The 16,869-nt window shown below is 39.6% G+C and overlaps 2 protein-coding genes and 1 long non-coding RNA gene across 8 annotated transcripts; 1 reads left to right on the top strand and 2 right to left on the bottom strand.

The window, feature by feature from the left end:
• Window positions 1–518: 518 nt before the first annotated feature.
• Window positions 519–5,654, bottom strand: LOC130730247 (uncharacterized). 6 transcript variants are annotated; one of them, XR_009016289.1, is made up of 17 exons: window positions 5,007–5,654; window positions 4,367–4,445; window positions 4,217–4,291; window positions 3,976–4,103; window positions 3,771–3,893; window positions 3,561–3,647; window positions 3,396–3,473; window positions 3,057–3,290; window positions 2,631–2,917; window positions 2,412–2,507; window positions 2,227–2,336; window positions 1,899–2,074; window positions 1,603–1,735; window positions 1,430–1,519; window positions 1,185–1,347; window positions 1,004–1,089; window positions 520–913 (listed from the first exon to the last, which is right to left on the bottom strand). It is a non-coding gene; the product is annotated as an uncharacterized LOC130730247 (long non-coding RNA). The 6 variants fall into 6 exon arrangements; XR_009016287.1 differs by having other exon boundaries at window positions 519–913; window positions 2,227–2,507; window positions 3,033–3,290; XR_009016284.1 differs by having other exon boundaries at window positions 2,227–2,507; window positions 5,007–5,653.
• A 3,493-nt stretch (window positions 5,655–9,147) lies between these two features.
• On the top strand, window positions 9,148–12,440 carry LOC130730246 (pentatricopeptide repeat-containing protein At5g12100, mitochondrial). The gene is made up of 2 exons (XM_057582198.1): window positions 9,148–11,648; window positions 11,748–12,440. The coding sequence occupies exon 1, from the start codon at window positions 9,174–9,176 to the stop codon at window positions 11,511–11,513; it is 2,340 nt and encodes a 779-aa protein (XP_057438181.1). The 5' UTR covers window positions 9,148–9,173; the 3' UTR covers window positions 11,514–11,648; window positions 11,748–12,440.
• A 3,240-nt stretch (window positions 12,441–15,680) lies between these two features.
• On the bottom strand, window positions 15,681–16,725 carry LOC130730245 (peroxiredoxin-2E, chloroplastic). Its single transcript, XM_057582197.1, has one exon. The coding sequence runs from the start codon at window positions 16,612–16,614 to the stop codon at window positions 15,958–15,960; it is 657 nt and encodes a 218-aa protein (XP_057438180.1). The 5' UTR covers window positions 16,615–16,725; the 3' UTR covers window positions 15,681–15,957.
• Between the last annotated feature and the right edge of the window lie 144 nt (window positions 16,726–16,869).

Genomic DNA, 16,869 nt, shown 5'->3' with positions numbered 1-16,869 from the left:
AGGTCAAAAGAATCATAACTTGGTCATAGAGTATAAAGATGAGCTCTTGATGTGTCTCTATATTATGGCCCCGTTTGGAAAAACTTAATTAAGCGCTTATGGTCATAAGCGCTTATGATATAAGCGCTTATTCATAAGCTATTTTTAAAAATTTATTGAAATAAATTAAAAATAAGTTGTATATAAGCATAAGCTATTTTTCATAAGCTATCATGAGTAGCTTATGAAAATAAGCTGAAAATAGCTTATAGCATACCATAAGCTGTTTGCATAAGCTCTCTCAAACACTGACATAAGAGCTTATGCTGTCAGATAAGCTCAAATAAGCTCTTCCAAACTAGGCCTATAACTTAAAGCCTTAGTGACACAAAAAAGGTAGGCACACAATTATTCATTTTTCAAATCCCCGAATGTAGTTTGTCTCTTGATTTTTATTGGTTAAAACTTATGACTTTTTTTTGTTATAGTCTAACGGTAAATTTTGAGTCTCACTCTTTGGTGGGTCCAACATAAATTTTAACTAATGAAAGATAATGTGTTAATTTCTTAAATACCTACATTACAGTGGACCCGACTAAAAATAGAAGAAATCTTCCATTAGGGCATCTCAACTTATGATAAGAATGAGTATAAGACAAATAAATAATTATAGACGGAGACAAAAAAAAAAGCCTAGAATTGAATACAATAACTAGAATAGACTCTAAAATCCAAACTAACAGCAGGTAATTATGCATCTTGCATGTATTTTGTGCCCAGGTCCACAAGATATATACAAGATTCCATAATTACTAGAATAATGCAACCTGGGACCAATTAACCAACGCATTTTAGCAAAACCGTGATCCTGATATGGCTGATTGCACCATCACTTGCAAATGGGATCAATTGTGGAAAGAAGCACTCCAAAAAGCTGTAGAAAATAAACAGGTGTTTAGTTCTACTTCTAAGTACAATGTAAATATAGACTCACTAGGCCATACTAAGCATATAGAGAACTCACTTCTCGGTTATTTTCTTTTATTCAAGGTAGAGATAGAAGCACCATGCAAATGGGACCAATACAGGCAGATTATACCAGCAAGAAAGCTGTAAAAAGTAGAGGCACAGTGTCAAATGCTAAGTTGAACATATATATTGGCTCACTTGAACATAAATACAACCGGCCAAAAGCTCATACTAACATGTATGTTATCACTAAATAGATCTTCATCAAACATATACTCTTCAATAAGGGATTGAACAATTATATGTGCATGTCTCTCTTCCACCCTCACAAGACTAATCAGGTTATTTTAGTCTTTCTTGGGCTCCCTTTTCTTTGTCGGGACAGGAGGAAATGTGAGCCTACATTTTAAAATGCACCAGATAAATTATTCACATTAGAAGGAAAACTATCCTAATGAGCAATTCACGAACAGCAACTCACTTCAAGATTCCCCTTCAATAATTTGGCGAAAGTCAAGAATTTGGGAGCTTGAAATCCTCTGGAAGGGAACTCATGATGTTTTCATTCCAACTAACAAACCACACATTTCAAGGGCAGCTTAGATCACTGTGTAAATGTTAAACACAAGGGGAAAAATAGCAGTGTCTATATACCTAATTTTTTAGATCTATGGGAAGATGGGTTGCCAGAACTTTGCAAAGACGGGTTGCTACAACTGCAAAGCACTCTTACCATTGAAGGAAAGGAAATTCAGGACTGTAGACAATTGATTAAACTTTGCACAACCTGAGACAAATGTCTAGCTTTTAATAAGATAAGCAGGTGCAAGTCTCTGAATAATAATAATTAATAACATCCAGAAACCTCCTATCTATGATGGTTGAACCATAACCACCTAAAAATACTCTCAAATTGCATTGTTATTGAATCGGGTAAAGAATTTACTTACCTCATCATATTTGTGCTCATAGCCAGCAAGAATCATCTGTGCAGTATTTAAGCTTGTGGCACATTTCTGTTGAACTTTACTAGAAATTGCAGTAGGAGAGCCCAAGATTAGAAGGGTTCTGCCTTTCTTACAGCTGAAGGGTCATCTAGGTCAAGCCTGGCTATAAGTTCACAAGCCTGCAAAAGAAAATGCTTCCGTATTCACTTTCATTTGATCAATGTTGACATATAATATAAAATCATTCATGTATCATAACCCAATAGCCTAAACTTTTGGTATAGATTGTTCGTGACAAGCACTTATACTCCCTACATAGAACACTATATACCTGCATTTCTTGACCTTCAGAGATTTTGAACTGAATAATCTCAGAAGCAGGTGAAAGAAGAGGCATGCACATCTTGATGACCTCAACTTCAGCATATGGTCATGATCATTCTGCAAATGAAAGGGGTTTAGAAACTAACCACAGCCATAATAAAAAGAGATAGAACCTTTAAGATAAAAATAAACTCATTTCATCAGTAGCAAGCAAGTTCTTCCATCCATTAGCACGAGAGTTCCAGCTGCTTATTCCTCTACATATATTACATGATTGTTTCCATCCAACTGTAACAAGTGGAAACTACTAGTTAAGAACTCAAGAATCAGGAATAGAAGAAGGGGCAGATGGAGATAGAAAGATAAATAGGACTAATACTTAAAATAAGAGAAGATAGTCCTGAGGTTAACCTTCGTCGTCTGTATTCCCGAACTGGTCAAAGAACATCAAGAATTCGATCATGTGCGCCTCAAAATTAGGCAAAATGCCAGAAAATCACCTAGAAACTTGTCGATCCAGTGCCCCTCGAGATCCAGCTAAAAAATGACCAGTGAAAGGAGTGCCTCATTGGGGCACGCCCTTCATCCCTCTGTATGATACTGGTAATTACTCCAACACCTGTTGAACATATTGCAGAGCCTACTTCCTGATCTTTGAGTATTTTGGCTAACTTATTGATTCTTTCTTAAGCCCGATCCTGATCATCAAACCAATAAGATCTCAGATGTATTCCAAAAGATTAGAACAAGTCAAAAAAACTAAAACTATAACCTACACTCTATAACCATAGTTAATGGAGTAAAAAAAACTACTTGTGAGCTCTTTGGGAGGGTTACCGGTTGCTTCCCTTAATGCAGCACTGATCATTGCAGGCAAATATCGTAGAAATTTAATTATAACCATCACTCCCCATTTCTTCTCACTATGTCTCTCCACCAATGCTTTATCCGTCTCGTCTTCAATCCCATTCTTCTGTTAAATATACTTTTCAAAGAACTTCAGTTTAGCATTAAGAGTATAAGACCAGATCTGTGCCACGGCATCCTGATGCTCCCTTTGACAAAATATGGCTATAGCAAATACTAGAAGTTAGAAACGCATACAATAATCCCTTTCCCGCAAGAAGAGCAAGAAGAATGAAAAATTTATCCAATGATAGTAGCAAAGTGATGTACCGGCTAGAGCCTTCTTATATAAGTTTGTCAGCATCAATATGACTTTCACCCACATAACTTTTACGGATCATGATCATTCTGCAAATGAAAGGGGTTCAGAAACTAACCACAGCACAGCCATAGTAAAAAGAGAGAACTTTTAAGGTAAAGATAAACTCATTTCACTTGAAGCAAGAAAGCCCTTCCATCTATTAGCAGGCAAGTTCCAGCTGCTTCTTCCTCTAGATATATTACATGATTGTTTCCATCCAACTGTAACAAGTGGAAACTACTAGTTAAGAACTCAAGAATCAGGAATAGAACAAGGGGCAGAGGGAGATAGAATGATAAATATAACTGGTACTTAAAATAAGAGAAGTTAGTTGTGAGGTTAACCTTCATCGTCTTCTCGAACTGTTCAAAGACAAGCACACCTTAAAGAAAGGATGTTGAACAGCTTCTGAAGCTCTAGGCCTCTCGCATGGATCCTAGGAGCAAAGTGACTGCATGCAGAAATAGCTAAAAAGAGAACAAGAAAATACATTATACATTATTAGTCGATAAGTGGCAAAGGGCTACGCAATATTGCGAAAAAACTTACTATTAACAGGCTAATTGCATCGTCACTAGCAAATAGGATCAATGCACGAAGATGTACACCAGCAAGCCAAGTATAGGAGTCCTTGCTGCTGCTTTGGTGCGAAGGAATAGAGGAATGTAAAAGCAGCTCTACAACAAATAAGAAAGATTCTAAATATAATTGCCAAAGAAATAAAAACATGATCTAGATTCTTGATAAAAAAGTAGACAAAAAACACGAATGAGATAAGACACCAATACACCTAGAAGAAAGGAAGCTTGAAGAGCTTCTGAGGTTGTTGGCCTCTGGCAAGGATTCCATGAGCAAAATGACTGCACTGATAGCAAACAATAGAACGAGAAAATGTATTAAACATTATTAGTTGATACAAGATACAGGGATAAGAACATACCAATAACACATGCCATGATAGCGCCGATTGCTTTATCTCTTGTAAATGGGATCAAATCAGACGGATGTACACCAGCAACCTGTAGAAAGTAAAGGGTAAGTATTGTAAGTGCAAAGTATTATGTCAATATTGCCTCACATGTTCATAACAAGCATATAGGGTTCTCACTTTTCTTTTTTTTCTTTTGTTCAAGTTAGATATAAATCAAAAGTCGTCAGAAGACAATATGCTATTTCATTTTATCATTACAGAATCCAAAGAGGAGAAATCAATTAAAATAGCATGTCTATGAATTGTTATTTTTTCTGTTTAAATGGATCAAGTCCTTAGTTAACTATGTACCTCAAAGTTGATACACTTTATTGCCTTTCAAATGAACTAGAAAATAGAAATTAGTAGAAGAAAACAAATATAGAGACCTATGCCAGGATCTACCATCAATATTAATTTAATCAAAACATATACATGAGAAGTGCTACCAACACACTATATACTTACTAGGATTGATCTATTTTAAAAATAGATTTGACACACTTTCAATGATTGGTCTGTTTTAAAAATAGAAGGTGACATAAATGCTTAAAATATGTTGAAAAGATGACTAACGCTTAAAATAAGAGAAGAGAGTGGTGATGTGCACCTTCGTCAAGAAATCGATCCCATGGGCCTCGAGATAGCTATACATTGCACTTGAGTCGACCAAAAGTAGCAGGACTCTTCCATGGTGGCTATCTCAACTTAGGACAGAAATGAATATCAGACTAATAATATAATGGCTTAATTCCAGTTTGGGCCCCTGATGTTTCAAGAATGGGCGATCCGCACCCCCCGTGTATAAAAGTTGCGGTCAAGCTCCCCTTTGTTACAAAACTGTGCTAACGAAGCCCTTCCGTTAGCTTCCGTCTGTTGACCAAACGGAAATTGGTTGCAGTAGTTAGAAATTTGGTTTGTTATGAGGAAATTCTCCAACCGTGATGGCTCAGGTAGTGGCTTGAAAATGGGGTTTGAAGGATCTTCCTCAGGCAAAGGCTCCTCCCCAGCAGCTTTGTGTGCCATGTTCTGTGTCCTTCTCTTTTTCATCTTCAACATCTTTCAAAACCCAGATTTCAGAAGCATCACCCCCAACCACCAGATCTGGCCCTTGTTTAATGAGAAAAAAAGTTGAAAGCTTTAAGCTTTTCAACCCAAATTCAGATGAGAAGAGGGATTTGAGGAGGCAAAAATTATTCAATTATTCATCATCATCTTCAAAATGCAACCCATCAGCAACCCATCCCCACCCAGAACCCAGAACTCACCCCACCCCATCCCCAAAACTCACTCCATCGAAACCCACCCCCACCGATCAAAATCCCATCGAGCCCACCACCGCCATCGCCCCCAACCACCAAATCCCAAAAACCAACCCCTCAAAAATCCATTGCAACCCACCCTCACCATCGCCCCCAACCAAAGCTCCATCTTCAAACCCCCAAATACAACAGCCAACCCACAAAATCATACACCCTGAAATCTAGAAAAATCAGAACAAGAATAAGAATAGGAGAAAGAGACCCACCAACCCCCCAAAAACCCAGAAGCCCTCACCCACCCACCATACACCATGGGCTGGATCTCGTTCAGCAGCTATGACTCCGATCTATTTCTGTCACACCTTTTCCTCCTTCATCTCTGGGTTGTGGTGTTTACTGGGGTGGGGTTGGGTTTATGGGTGGTCGCGGCTCAGTTTGCTGGGGGTGGGGTTGTTGGGGGAAAAAAGAGGAAGAGGTTCTCTGCGGGTGGGGTGAGTGTGTGGTTGTTGGGTGTGGTTCAGTTTGCAGGTTAGGATTTTGGTGGTGATGGGATTGGTGGTGGTGGTGGTGGGATGGAAGACGACGACAAGGAAGAAGAATAGCGTTAGGCAGAAGGTAAATGAAGAAGATGGTGTTGTTAGGGAGAGGAGAAAAGAGAGTGAGAGGTATTGGGTGAAGGATTTTGTGACGGATTATTTCCGTCACCAATTAGTAGCCTATATTTTATGAATTAAATAAGTGACACGTCAGCATTTCCGTTTGGTCAACTGACGGAGATGGACGGAAGGGCTTTAATCGACCGTTTTAGAAACATGAGGGAGTTTGACCGCACATTTTAAACACAGGGGATGCAGACCGCTCATTTGTGAAACATCAGGGGCCCAAACTGGAATTAAGCCTAATATAATTGCAGAATGAGAACTAAAGGACAAGCATAGAGTTGAATACAATTACTATAATAGACTATAGTGCAACAATATGTAATTATAGCCATCATGTTGACAACATAGCGGATGGATCAGTTGAGCAAAAATAGTGCAGCACTAGACAAGATAACTATTTTATATTGCTTAAATTGTTCTAAACACCAGTCCATATTATCCCCCTTATTTCAGAGCTTGAATAATGAGGTAAACATCACCTCTGTACACAAACTCTTCATTATACAGTTACCAACACCAAAAGGCACGCAGTAGAAAATAAAATTCAAGAAACAGAAGGTCCACAATATAAGCAGCAAGTCCATCAGTCTATTTCCCCTCATGATCCAAAATTTCAAGAATCAATATCACCCACAACAAGATCATCGTGATCACCACTGTAATGCACGAATGGATAAGTACCATTGATTATCAAGATTTAAAAATCGTCTCGTTTTAGAGAATTGCATCAATTATTTCCGTCAAATGTTAGTTTGGATCCCTCAAATTACTCGTTTGTCAAAAAAGGGAAGCCTTTATGCACCTGAAGAAGGCTCATCCCTCAAATTATCATCAACCGAAAAGAAAGAAAGCAGGGTCAAGGAGAAAGGCAACAAGGGTCCATAATCGGAACGCATTTTTGTGACTTTAGAGTCATTGTTCACATGATTAACCATTTTAGGGACTCACATTGATGATTTCTGTCATATGTTAAATGTCATTTATTATTCGTTTGGATCCCTCGTGAAGGGTCAGCCCTCAAATTATCATCATCCCAAAAGATAAAGGCAACAAGAGTCCACTATTTTAGCCAACAGGATTAACCGTCTCATTTTAGGGAGTTGCAAACTCAGAAAGGGGAAGCCTTTTAAGCACCCTAATAAGGCTTAGCCCTCAAATTACCATCATCCGAAAAGGGACAGCGGCAAAAGCAACAAGGGTCCACTATCGAAATTAGCATTCTCGGGACTTTAGGGTCATCGTTATTAACTATCTCATTTTAGGGACTTGCAAACTCAGAAAGGGAAAGCCTTTTAAGCGCCCTAATAAGACTTAGCCCTCAAATTACCATCATCCGAAAAAGGGACAGCGACAAAAGCAACAAGGGTCTACAATCGAAATTAGCATTCTCGAGACTTTAGGGTCAATGTTATTAACCATCTCATTTTAGGGACTTGCAAACTCAGACAGGGAAAGCCTTTTAGGTGCCCTAATAAGGCTTAGCCTTCAAATTACCATCATCCAAAAAAGGGACGGTGACAAAAGCAACAAGGGTCCACAATTGAAATTAGCATTTTCGGGACTTTAGGGTCATCGTTATTAACCAATAACCATCTCATTTTAGGATCAATCCTTGTACAGCAAAATGAACAAACTTCCATACAACCAACAAATGTCAGTCAAAGTACTCCCTACCATCTTTGTTTCAATTTATGATCGAATACAAGTAAATGCAATACACTGCTTCAACATAGCAAGCAACAGATGAAGAGAACATGCATGATATGATCGAGCACAGTGGGAGTGAAGAGTGAAGACAGAGAAGACAAGAACGTCAAGAGTAGTTAGTGTTTGGCTGCTTCAAATCATGTTATGTTTGGATTATATAGGAATTTAATAGCGTAAATATTACGCGACTTCAAGGCTAAAATGGTAAACGCGTAAAACCCTTAGCGTCAAAATTACGAATTCACCCAAATCCGCGTAACTCTGTCTATTCTATTCGCGTAAATATTACGCGATTTCAAGGATAAAATAGTAAAAGCGGAAAACCCATAAGTAAAAATCCTGCGTTACTCTCTGTCTGTAATTTTATTATCCTTTCAGATGTAAGAAAGAAATATTTTTTTGTTGCAAAAAATATTTATAAGACACTATTTTAACATATTATAATATTTAAATTATTTTGCATCAAAAAAATTTATTAAACAATTATTTAAGAACTATTAAAATATTTTTTAGTCTAATATATATCAACAAAAAAAATTATTAAAGTAATTTTTTCTACTAATTAAAATCTTTACTGCACGGGGGTGACTTTTATTATATAATATCTAAAATTTGTGTAATTTCATATTTTTATAACATTTTATAATAGCATTAACATATAAATTTTTGTTATAAATATTTTTTTTTGTTAAATTACTTTCGCAATTTCGACCTGAGTGTGGTGAATGGTTGTCAATTTCTAGAGATTACATAATCTCGTGGAGGGAAGTAAATAATATCGTAGGAGATTATTTCGTGCAAAAATAATACTTTTATCCTAAAGTAAGTATTATTAGTTAATTAATAATAGACACAAAAAATGGAAAGTGCTAGAATATGGTGGCGGACGCACTGGCTAAGCTCGCAGTGAAGGAGGGCTGGGATTGGAAGGTTTGAGTTGTTCCTCCTTCCACAGTGATTCCTCTTCTCTGTTTGGATATAATTGCTTAGTTTCTTTTGCTTTTCCTTTGTAACCAAAAAATAAAGCACAACAAAAATGAAAGGGGTGAATTGGGCCAAAAGCCCAAAAGCAGCCCGCCAACATTGGAGGGACAATGCTACGACAGGAATAAAAAAACATGACACAGCTCTGAACACGAAGTGGCAATGGAACTACGAACACGCTCTGCACTTCATCTTCTTCCCAAGCCACCCTTCAACTCCTCCATCTCCTTCTTCTCCTCCCAACCACTCTCACTCCCCGAACCCAATCCCCAAGACCAGAAACGCCATCAGAAAGTTCAAAAGCTTCAATCATTACTCCACCAGGATCGCATCAAAACCGCACGAAGGTTCCTCAAATCGCTTCTCCTCTCCAAAACAACCTTCTCTTCCCTCTCTGAACTCCACGCATTCGTCTCAAAACCCATATTTTCTGATACCCTTTTATGGCTTTGTTCCAGTCCCAAAACGCTCAACGATGCCACCGAGCTTTACTCTTCCATGAGAAAAGACGGCGTTCTCCCCTCTGTGCGTTCTGTCAACCGTTTGTTCGAGACTCTGGTCGGTTCAAAGCAGTTTGAGAAAGTTCTTGCTGTGTTTACTGACATGGTGGAATCTGGGATTCGGCCTGATGTTGTGTCTTATGGGAAAGCTGTTGAGGCTGCGGTGATGTTGAAGGATCTTGATAAGGGTTTTGAGTTGATGGGTTGCATGGAGAAGGAAAGGGTTGGTCCTTCTGTTTTTGTGTATAATTTGGTGTTGGGTGGGTTGTGTAAAGTGAGGAGGGTCAAGGATGCTCGGAAGCTGTTTGATGAAATGTTGCACAGAAACCTGGTTCCGAATACGGTCACTTATAATACGCTTATCGATGGGTACTGTAAGGTGGGTGAGATGGAAAAAGCTTTTAGTTTGAAGGCGAGGATGAAGGCCCCAAATGCGGAGCCGAGTGTAATCACGTATAATTGCTTGTTAGGGGGACTTTGTAGTTCGGGGAGGGTGAACGATGCGAGGGAGGTGTTGGTGGAGATGGAGGGGAATGGTTTTTTGCCTGGTGGGTTTTCGCGTATTGTGTTTGATGATGATTCAGCGTGTTCAAATGGTAATGGCTCGTTGCGTGCAAATGTAGCAGCAAGGATTGATGAGCGTACTTATAGTGCTTTGTTGAATGGATTTTGCAGGGTGGGTAGGATTGAAAAGGCCAAGGAGGTTTTGGCCAAGCTTGTGGAGAATGGAGTTGTTCCGAGCCAGATATCATATAATATACTAGTGAATGCATATTGCCATGAGGGTTACGTTGAGAAAGCTATACAGACAGCTGAACAAATGGAGGAAAGAGGGTTGAAACCTAGTTATGTCACCTTCAATACTCTGATTAACAAGTTCTGCGAAACTGGGGAGGTGGACCAGGCTGAGAGATGGGTTAAGAAGATGCTGGAGAAGGGTATTGCCCCGACTCTGGAGACGTATAATTCTTTAATAAATGGATATGGCCGAATTAGCAATTTTGTCAAGTGTTTTGAGATTCTTGAAGAAATCGAAAAGAAAGGGATGAAGCCTAATGTTATAAGCTACGGTTCTCTGATCAATTGTCTATGCAAGGATCGTAAGCTTCTTGATGCTGAGATTGTGCTAGGGGATATGGCAAGTCGTGGAGTTTCTCCAAATGCAGAAATATATAATATGCTCATTGAAGCTAGTTGCTCATTGAGTAAATTAAAAGATGCCTTCAGATTTTTGGATGAAATGATAAAAAATGGAATAGATGCAACTCTTGTGACATATAATACCCTGATACATGGGCTGGGAAGAAATGGAAGGTTGGCGGAAGCCGAGGATATGTTTCTCCTAATGACTAGCAAAGGATATAAGCCGGATGTGATAACATACAATTCCCTGATCTCCGGATATGCCAATTTAGGAAACACCAAGAGATGCCTTGAATTGTATGACAATATGAAGACGCAAGGCATAAAGCCCTCAATTGGGACTTTCCACCCTTTGATCAATGAATGCAAGAAGGAAGGTGTGGTGACAATGGAGAAAATGTTTCAAGAAATATTGCAGATGGATTTGGATCCAGATCGAGTTGTTTATAATGAGATGATTTACGGTTATGCTGAAGATGGAAATGTTCTGAAGGCAATGTCTTTGTATCAACAGATGATTGATCAGGGAGTGGATTCTGACAAGGTGACTTACAATTACTTGATTCTAGCACACCTTAGAGATAGAAAGGTTTCCGAAACAAAGCATCTTATTGATGATATGAAGGCCAAGGGACTGGTTCCAAAAACTGATACATATAACATTCTGGTTAAGGGACATTGTGACTTACAAGATTTCAGTGGTGCGTATTTCTGGTATAGGGAAATGTCAGACAGTGGTTTGTGTTTAAATAGTGGAATCAGCTATCAGCTGATATCAGGACTTAGAGAGGAGGGAATGCTGCAAGAGGCTCAAGTTGTGTCCTCAGAATTGAGTAGTAGAGAACTGAAAGAAGACTGACAAAAATAATACACACCACTGTTGTGTTCTATCAATCATTCTTTTGCTGATATTATAGGCTTGCTGTTACCCTTGGAGAGGAGACGAAGTCTGATACCCGGGGATTAGAAGTTAAATAAGCACAAGCTCTACCTTGTAAGCCTATTCACAATTCAGCCAATTCTTATTGTTTATCTAAAATTTCTTCAGTTTTAAGATGTAAAGACATGCATAAGTTGTTCTTTGCTTATACAGGTCGGAATTCTCATATTCTAAAGGTTACCTCTTATTGTAAGTTTTTAACGGATTTTTGCTGGTTATATTATCAACTTCAAAGAAATATCTTCACTAAAGGATCATGCATCACTTAGCTGGTTGTCATTGTTGATAGTTGTTTGTGAGGCTGAAATTCTACCAGACCTGTCAAAAAGGAACAAATGGTAATAAACTTTCGGTACAGTTACAGAGACATGTGATGGCAAGCTTGTCTAAATATGACAAGGATCTAAAGAAAATGCCAGAAAAGTTTCAGTAACCAAGAGAATCATTCCAAACTTGTATTTGGCATATCCTTCTTTTGCATAGGATGATATTTGAACTGCTCAACAAATTAAGCATGAATTTGGTAGACCTGACTGACTCGTTTAGAAAGATTGCATGTCAAAGTAGAGTTGTAACTGGTAAGATTAACTAAAAAGCTTGAGTTCGAATGTTGCTGGAAGTTTGGTTGTCTGGCAAACATAAAATAGATTACTCATTGTAATGGGGCAAATCTTGTGTTGCATTTTCACACTAATATTATTGTTTCCTCTATCAATTTATACTAGATAGTTTCTAGTTTCAAATGAATTGTTGAGACTTGGCAATGTCAAGTGAAATAGTGTCTATCTCTTACTTAAAAGGAGATAGATACAAAATATTTGAGGAAACTTGAGATTGAGAGAGATTACACTTTCGTGTCAGATACATATAAGTTTCTTTTTGTCAATCACATTTATAATTGCTAAAAGTTACCATGATATTTAAGTATGATTCATTGTTTAACCATTTTTTATTATAATTCGTGTAGTGTAATGTAAAGTAGAATTTCAATTCTAAAACACAGTCACGAGGGTTTTGGAACTGATCTACCTATTCACATTATTTGCTTTTTTTGTTCTATTTGTTTTAAATTTGAAAGAAGTGTCTTTAAATTAACCTCCTACATTTGGAAAGGGATAATTCAAGCGAAGAATAAAATTGCAGCAGGGTTTGGGGCACAGCTAGGTAGTGGTACTTCTTCTTTTTGATATGATAAATGGCTGGGGAGGGGGAAACTTTGTCTCCGGGTACCTTTTGTGCACATTTCAGATACAGCTTTCACTGTAGCGGACATGTGGGAAAATGGAACATGGGCTCTATCGAAGTTGTATACTCTGTTAGCGCCGAACATATGCAATGAGATTTCCGATGTTCCTGTACCTGGTTTGCGTCAAGGGAGTGATGAGCTGAGATGGAAACCGAGCCCGAATGGCTGCTAGTCGACAAGCATATGGAAAGCAAAGGTCCCTGAGAAGTTGAGATTTTTTCTATGGCTTGTGGGTAAAGGATCACTGCCAACTAATGCTAAACGAGAGAGAAGCCACTTGAGCAATTCTGCAGCTTGTTCACGGTGTAGTGCGGTTATTGAAGATGAGAATCATGTCTTTCACGAGTGCCCACAATCGAAGCAATTGTGGCAGTACTTTGGTGCGTTACTCCCACCTTTGAACTGTCATATCGCGTTTTAGGATTGGTTTGCGGCGCTTGTCAGACGGAGACAGAACTTGCTCCCAATTGCAGTGTTATGGTGATCATGGCGGTGGCGGAATGATGCAGTGTTTGGGGATAGACCTTGGCCGGTTAACCTGGTTGTCCGTCAGATAGCCCAGGATGTTGCATGTTGGAAAGCATGGCCAGGAGTACAGATGGAGAGCTTGAACCATACTGCAGGTGGGGCGTTGAATTTACAAGCTCAACCGCGGCCCATTCCAGATCAGTTCGTGCTTGTGGCCGTGGATGGCAGTTGGTCACCGGAGCACAACGTGATGGGGATGGCTGCGATCATTCGGAACCGAAGTGGTGCGTGGATGACTGGGGTCTCGTTAAGTGGTGGCTCAGGAGGAGCTTTCATGGCAGAGCTCTTGGCTATCGATCTTGGTCTGCATGAAGCTTGGGACCAGCGGCATCGACACGTGATTCTCCAATCGGATTGTTTGCTTCTGGTTAAAGTGTTCCAGGCGGGTATCTCTGCAACAACCTTCTGGGCACGGGAGGCTATTGAGAGGGTGAAGCACAAGCTCACTTGGGACTGGTCTGTCTCAATTGAATGGGTGTCTAGGGACCGCAACAGGGCAGCTGACTACATGGCCAAACAAGCGTCGAGAGAGTCTTCCCCACGGAGGGAGTGGCGCTTGCCTCCAACGGGAGTTATCGAGTATTTTTGTAGTGATGTTATCAGTAGTTAGTCTTTTCGGTTTTTAATTTTCCTCTTATAACCAAAAAAAAATTAACCAAGCAATTCATTTTCCAATTGTCACAAAAAAAAATTAACCAAGAAATTCGTGATGAGACAATGATGAGCAAAATTGAATAGAATATTAAAACATTAGAAAAAATATATATTTAGCCTCCATATTGAGTAGCCAATTAGGGATCCACATGAGTCGGTTTGGTTCGATTCTTGTTAAAAATTGAAATTGAACCAATTAAAAGGGTTCAAAATCAATTGTCAATTAACTCATTTCGGCGATAGATTGAGACGTCACGATGTGACCGTGCTTTGAGGGAGAAGAAGAAGAGAATATCTCAATTTGAACACCACATTGTGGAGATTGAAAGCGCCATCGTGTCGTGAAGGAGGAAGAGTGACTACGGTAATAGTGTCAACGTCGTGAGGGTGAAAAATAAATAGCGGAGAGCGAAGGGAAAAGGGGGACCACATCGTGGGGGAGAAGAGAACCAAAGAAGAATGATGAAGGAAGAAGAACATCGTTGTGGGGAGAAGAGATCCGGAGAAAAAGGGTGATGGCACAAGTACTTACTTAGGGTTGGGTTTTGGGAGTGAAAATGTGAACTTAAATGTGAAGGCTGAGAGTGAAAGTGTGAAAAGTGATCAAGGTTTGGATAGCTAAGGCTGGGACTCGGGATCGGTTCAGATTTTGATCTTCTAAACTCGAGACTTGAATCAAGCACATCAGATTACCTAGCTTCAAATCTGAAATTAGCCACAAGCCTGAACCAACCTTTTGTATTCAAATCAGGTTGATCGGATTGTCCCGGTACATGTCCGCCCCTATAGCCAATAATCTTACTGTCAATGCTTATTACAAATAGATGTAGATGTATATGCAAATAGTGTGTTTTAATTTCGGTTAGTAAAATAGAAGACTTTCAACAGAAATTTTGAAAGTGTTTTCATGTGAATGAAGTGGAAATTCAAATACACATTTACACTTTAATTAGAGAGTGGTGCACTTTAATTAAAGGGCAGTAATTTTTAAACACATAAATTTTCCACACCCAAGCTCTTATATGAATAAAAATCCTGCCTACTGATTATAGGTAATTTTAGTTCCTATTGGATTTCGTAAGCATAATACATCCCAAATGCCTTTCAAAAAAAAAAAATACATCCCAAATTCCCACATTGTGATCTCAGTAGAGGAAGTGTTGCTTTGTCTATACTACTTGTCTTTATGTTTCCTAACCATCGACAAGACAACTATGTGCCCACTACCCATCACCATATCTTGAGAGAATGAGAGGCTAGTAGGCTACCAAGTGCTAATGTGAATTCTTATGCGTCTAACCATCAAGACAAAACCTGAAGCTTAAAGTTAAAGATCATCATCACAAACACAGTAACAAGGAAGTTCAATGCTTATCAGAAAAACCAGGTCTTAAATTGCGCTAAGTCCTGAGTCATCATCTAAACTGTTTCCACACTCACATCAAAGCTTCAATAAAGTTCTTATTTACCTATTCTTTCAAAAACATATCAACCAGCTCAAGCCTCAAGGTGCCACATCCCCAAAACAAAGCAATTAAGGTAGTGTTGAACTGCTCATGCTGGTAATTCAGATCATTTCAGCAAACATCACCAAACACTGATGTTTCAAGCTCACATAGTACACAAGAATAATAACAAGGAAATCCAAGCAACAAGTATGAAGTATAAACATCAATCACTCAGCAATTCAGCATCATATGCACATAGTGGACACAGTTTTCCAATTTACTTTGCTCAGATAATGAAACATAAATCAACCACCAAGCAAACAAATCACCTCAGCAATTTTTCACCAGCACAAGACATTGTTATTGGTCAATCAAACATTATTCTTCAGAAACCAAAAGTAAACAGGAACATCCTAAACCCTTCAAGAAAAAAACCAACTCATGCTATCTGAGGAAAAGGTAGAAGAACAATTACAGTACAAAAAATTCAGAGCAACTTGAGGATATCATCAGCACCACTGAAGGTGAAGGCACCACCCTCCTCCAAATTGAAGAGCTTGACAACCCCATCTTCAGCCAAGATCGCATAGCGCCTTGACCTAACACCCAACCCAACAGGCTTATCGCTCAAATCAAGCTCCGACCCAATGGCTCTGGTGAAATCGCCGTTACCGTCGGACAATAGCAGCACCTCATCCTTCACCTTGAGATCCTCCTTCCACGCCTTCATCACGAACGCGTCGTTCACCGAAATGCACGCGATGGTGTCGACCCCCTTCGCCTTCAGCTCGGCGGATTTCTCCACGAACCCGGGGACGTGCTTCTGCGAGCAAGTCGGGGTGAACGCGCCGGGGACGGCGAAGAGGACTGCCTTCTTCCCCTTGGTGAGTTCAGAGACGGTGACGGTTTTGACCTCGCCGGCGTCGTCGAGGTAGGATAAGGTGGATTCAGGGAGTTTGTCGCCGACGGCGATGGTGGCGGAGATGGTGGAGGAGGATGCGAATCGGAGGGGTTTGGGGTGGCGACGGTTGAGCTTGAGGGAGAGGGAGGAGAATTTGGGGGTGAGGAGGGATTTGGATGGGAGGAGAGAGGAGGTGACGGCGGTGGAAGAAAGGAGCCGGGATAAGGTGATTGAAGATGCCATTAGAGAGTGTGTGTGAATGGTGCAGAGGAAAGTGAGTGAAGGAAAGGGTTTTGGGTTGAAGAGGTTATTGAGATTTGGGATTGAAATTGAAATGTAGTGTTGTTGTGTGGGGGAGGGTTTGTTACTTGGGTGATTTATCCTATGCCACCAGAACCCTTATGGCCGGGTCAACCCAATGAATCTATCCAACCCAATTTGATTCAATGGTAAAAATGTGAGTTGGATTGGGCAAACGAGTCCATTAGATGGATTTTA

This window comes from Lotus japonicus, chromosome 1 (assembly GCF_012489685.1).
Source record: "Lotus japonicus ecotype B-129 chromosome 1, LjGifu_v1.2".
In the NCBI taxonomy this organism is placed as follows: Eukaryota; Viridiplantae; Streptophyta; class Magnoliopsida; order Fabales; family Fabaceae; genus Lotus; species Lotus japonicus.
Note: the sequence above shows the minus strand (reverse complement) of the source record. Positions and strands in the feature narration are given on the sequence as shown.

Bases quoted from the DNA above. Each gene is read 5' to 3' on its own strand.
- LOC130730246 (XM_057582198.1), top strand. From the start codon at position 9,174: ATGGAACTACGAACACGCTCTGCACTTCATCTTCTTCCCAAGCCACCC.
- LOC130730245 (XM_057582197.1), bottom strand. From the start codon at position 16,614: ATGGCATCTTCAATCACCTTATCCCGGCTCCTTTCTTCCACCGCCGTC.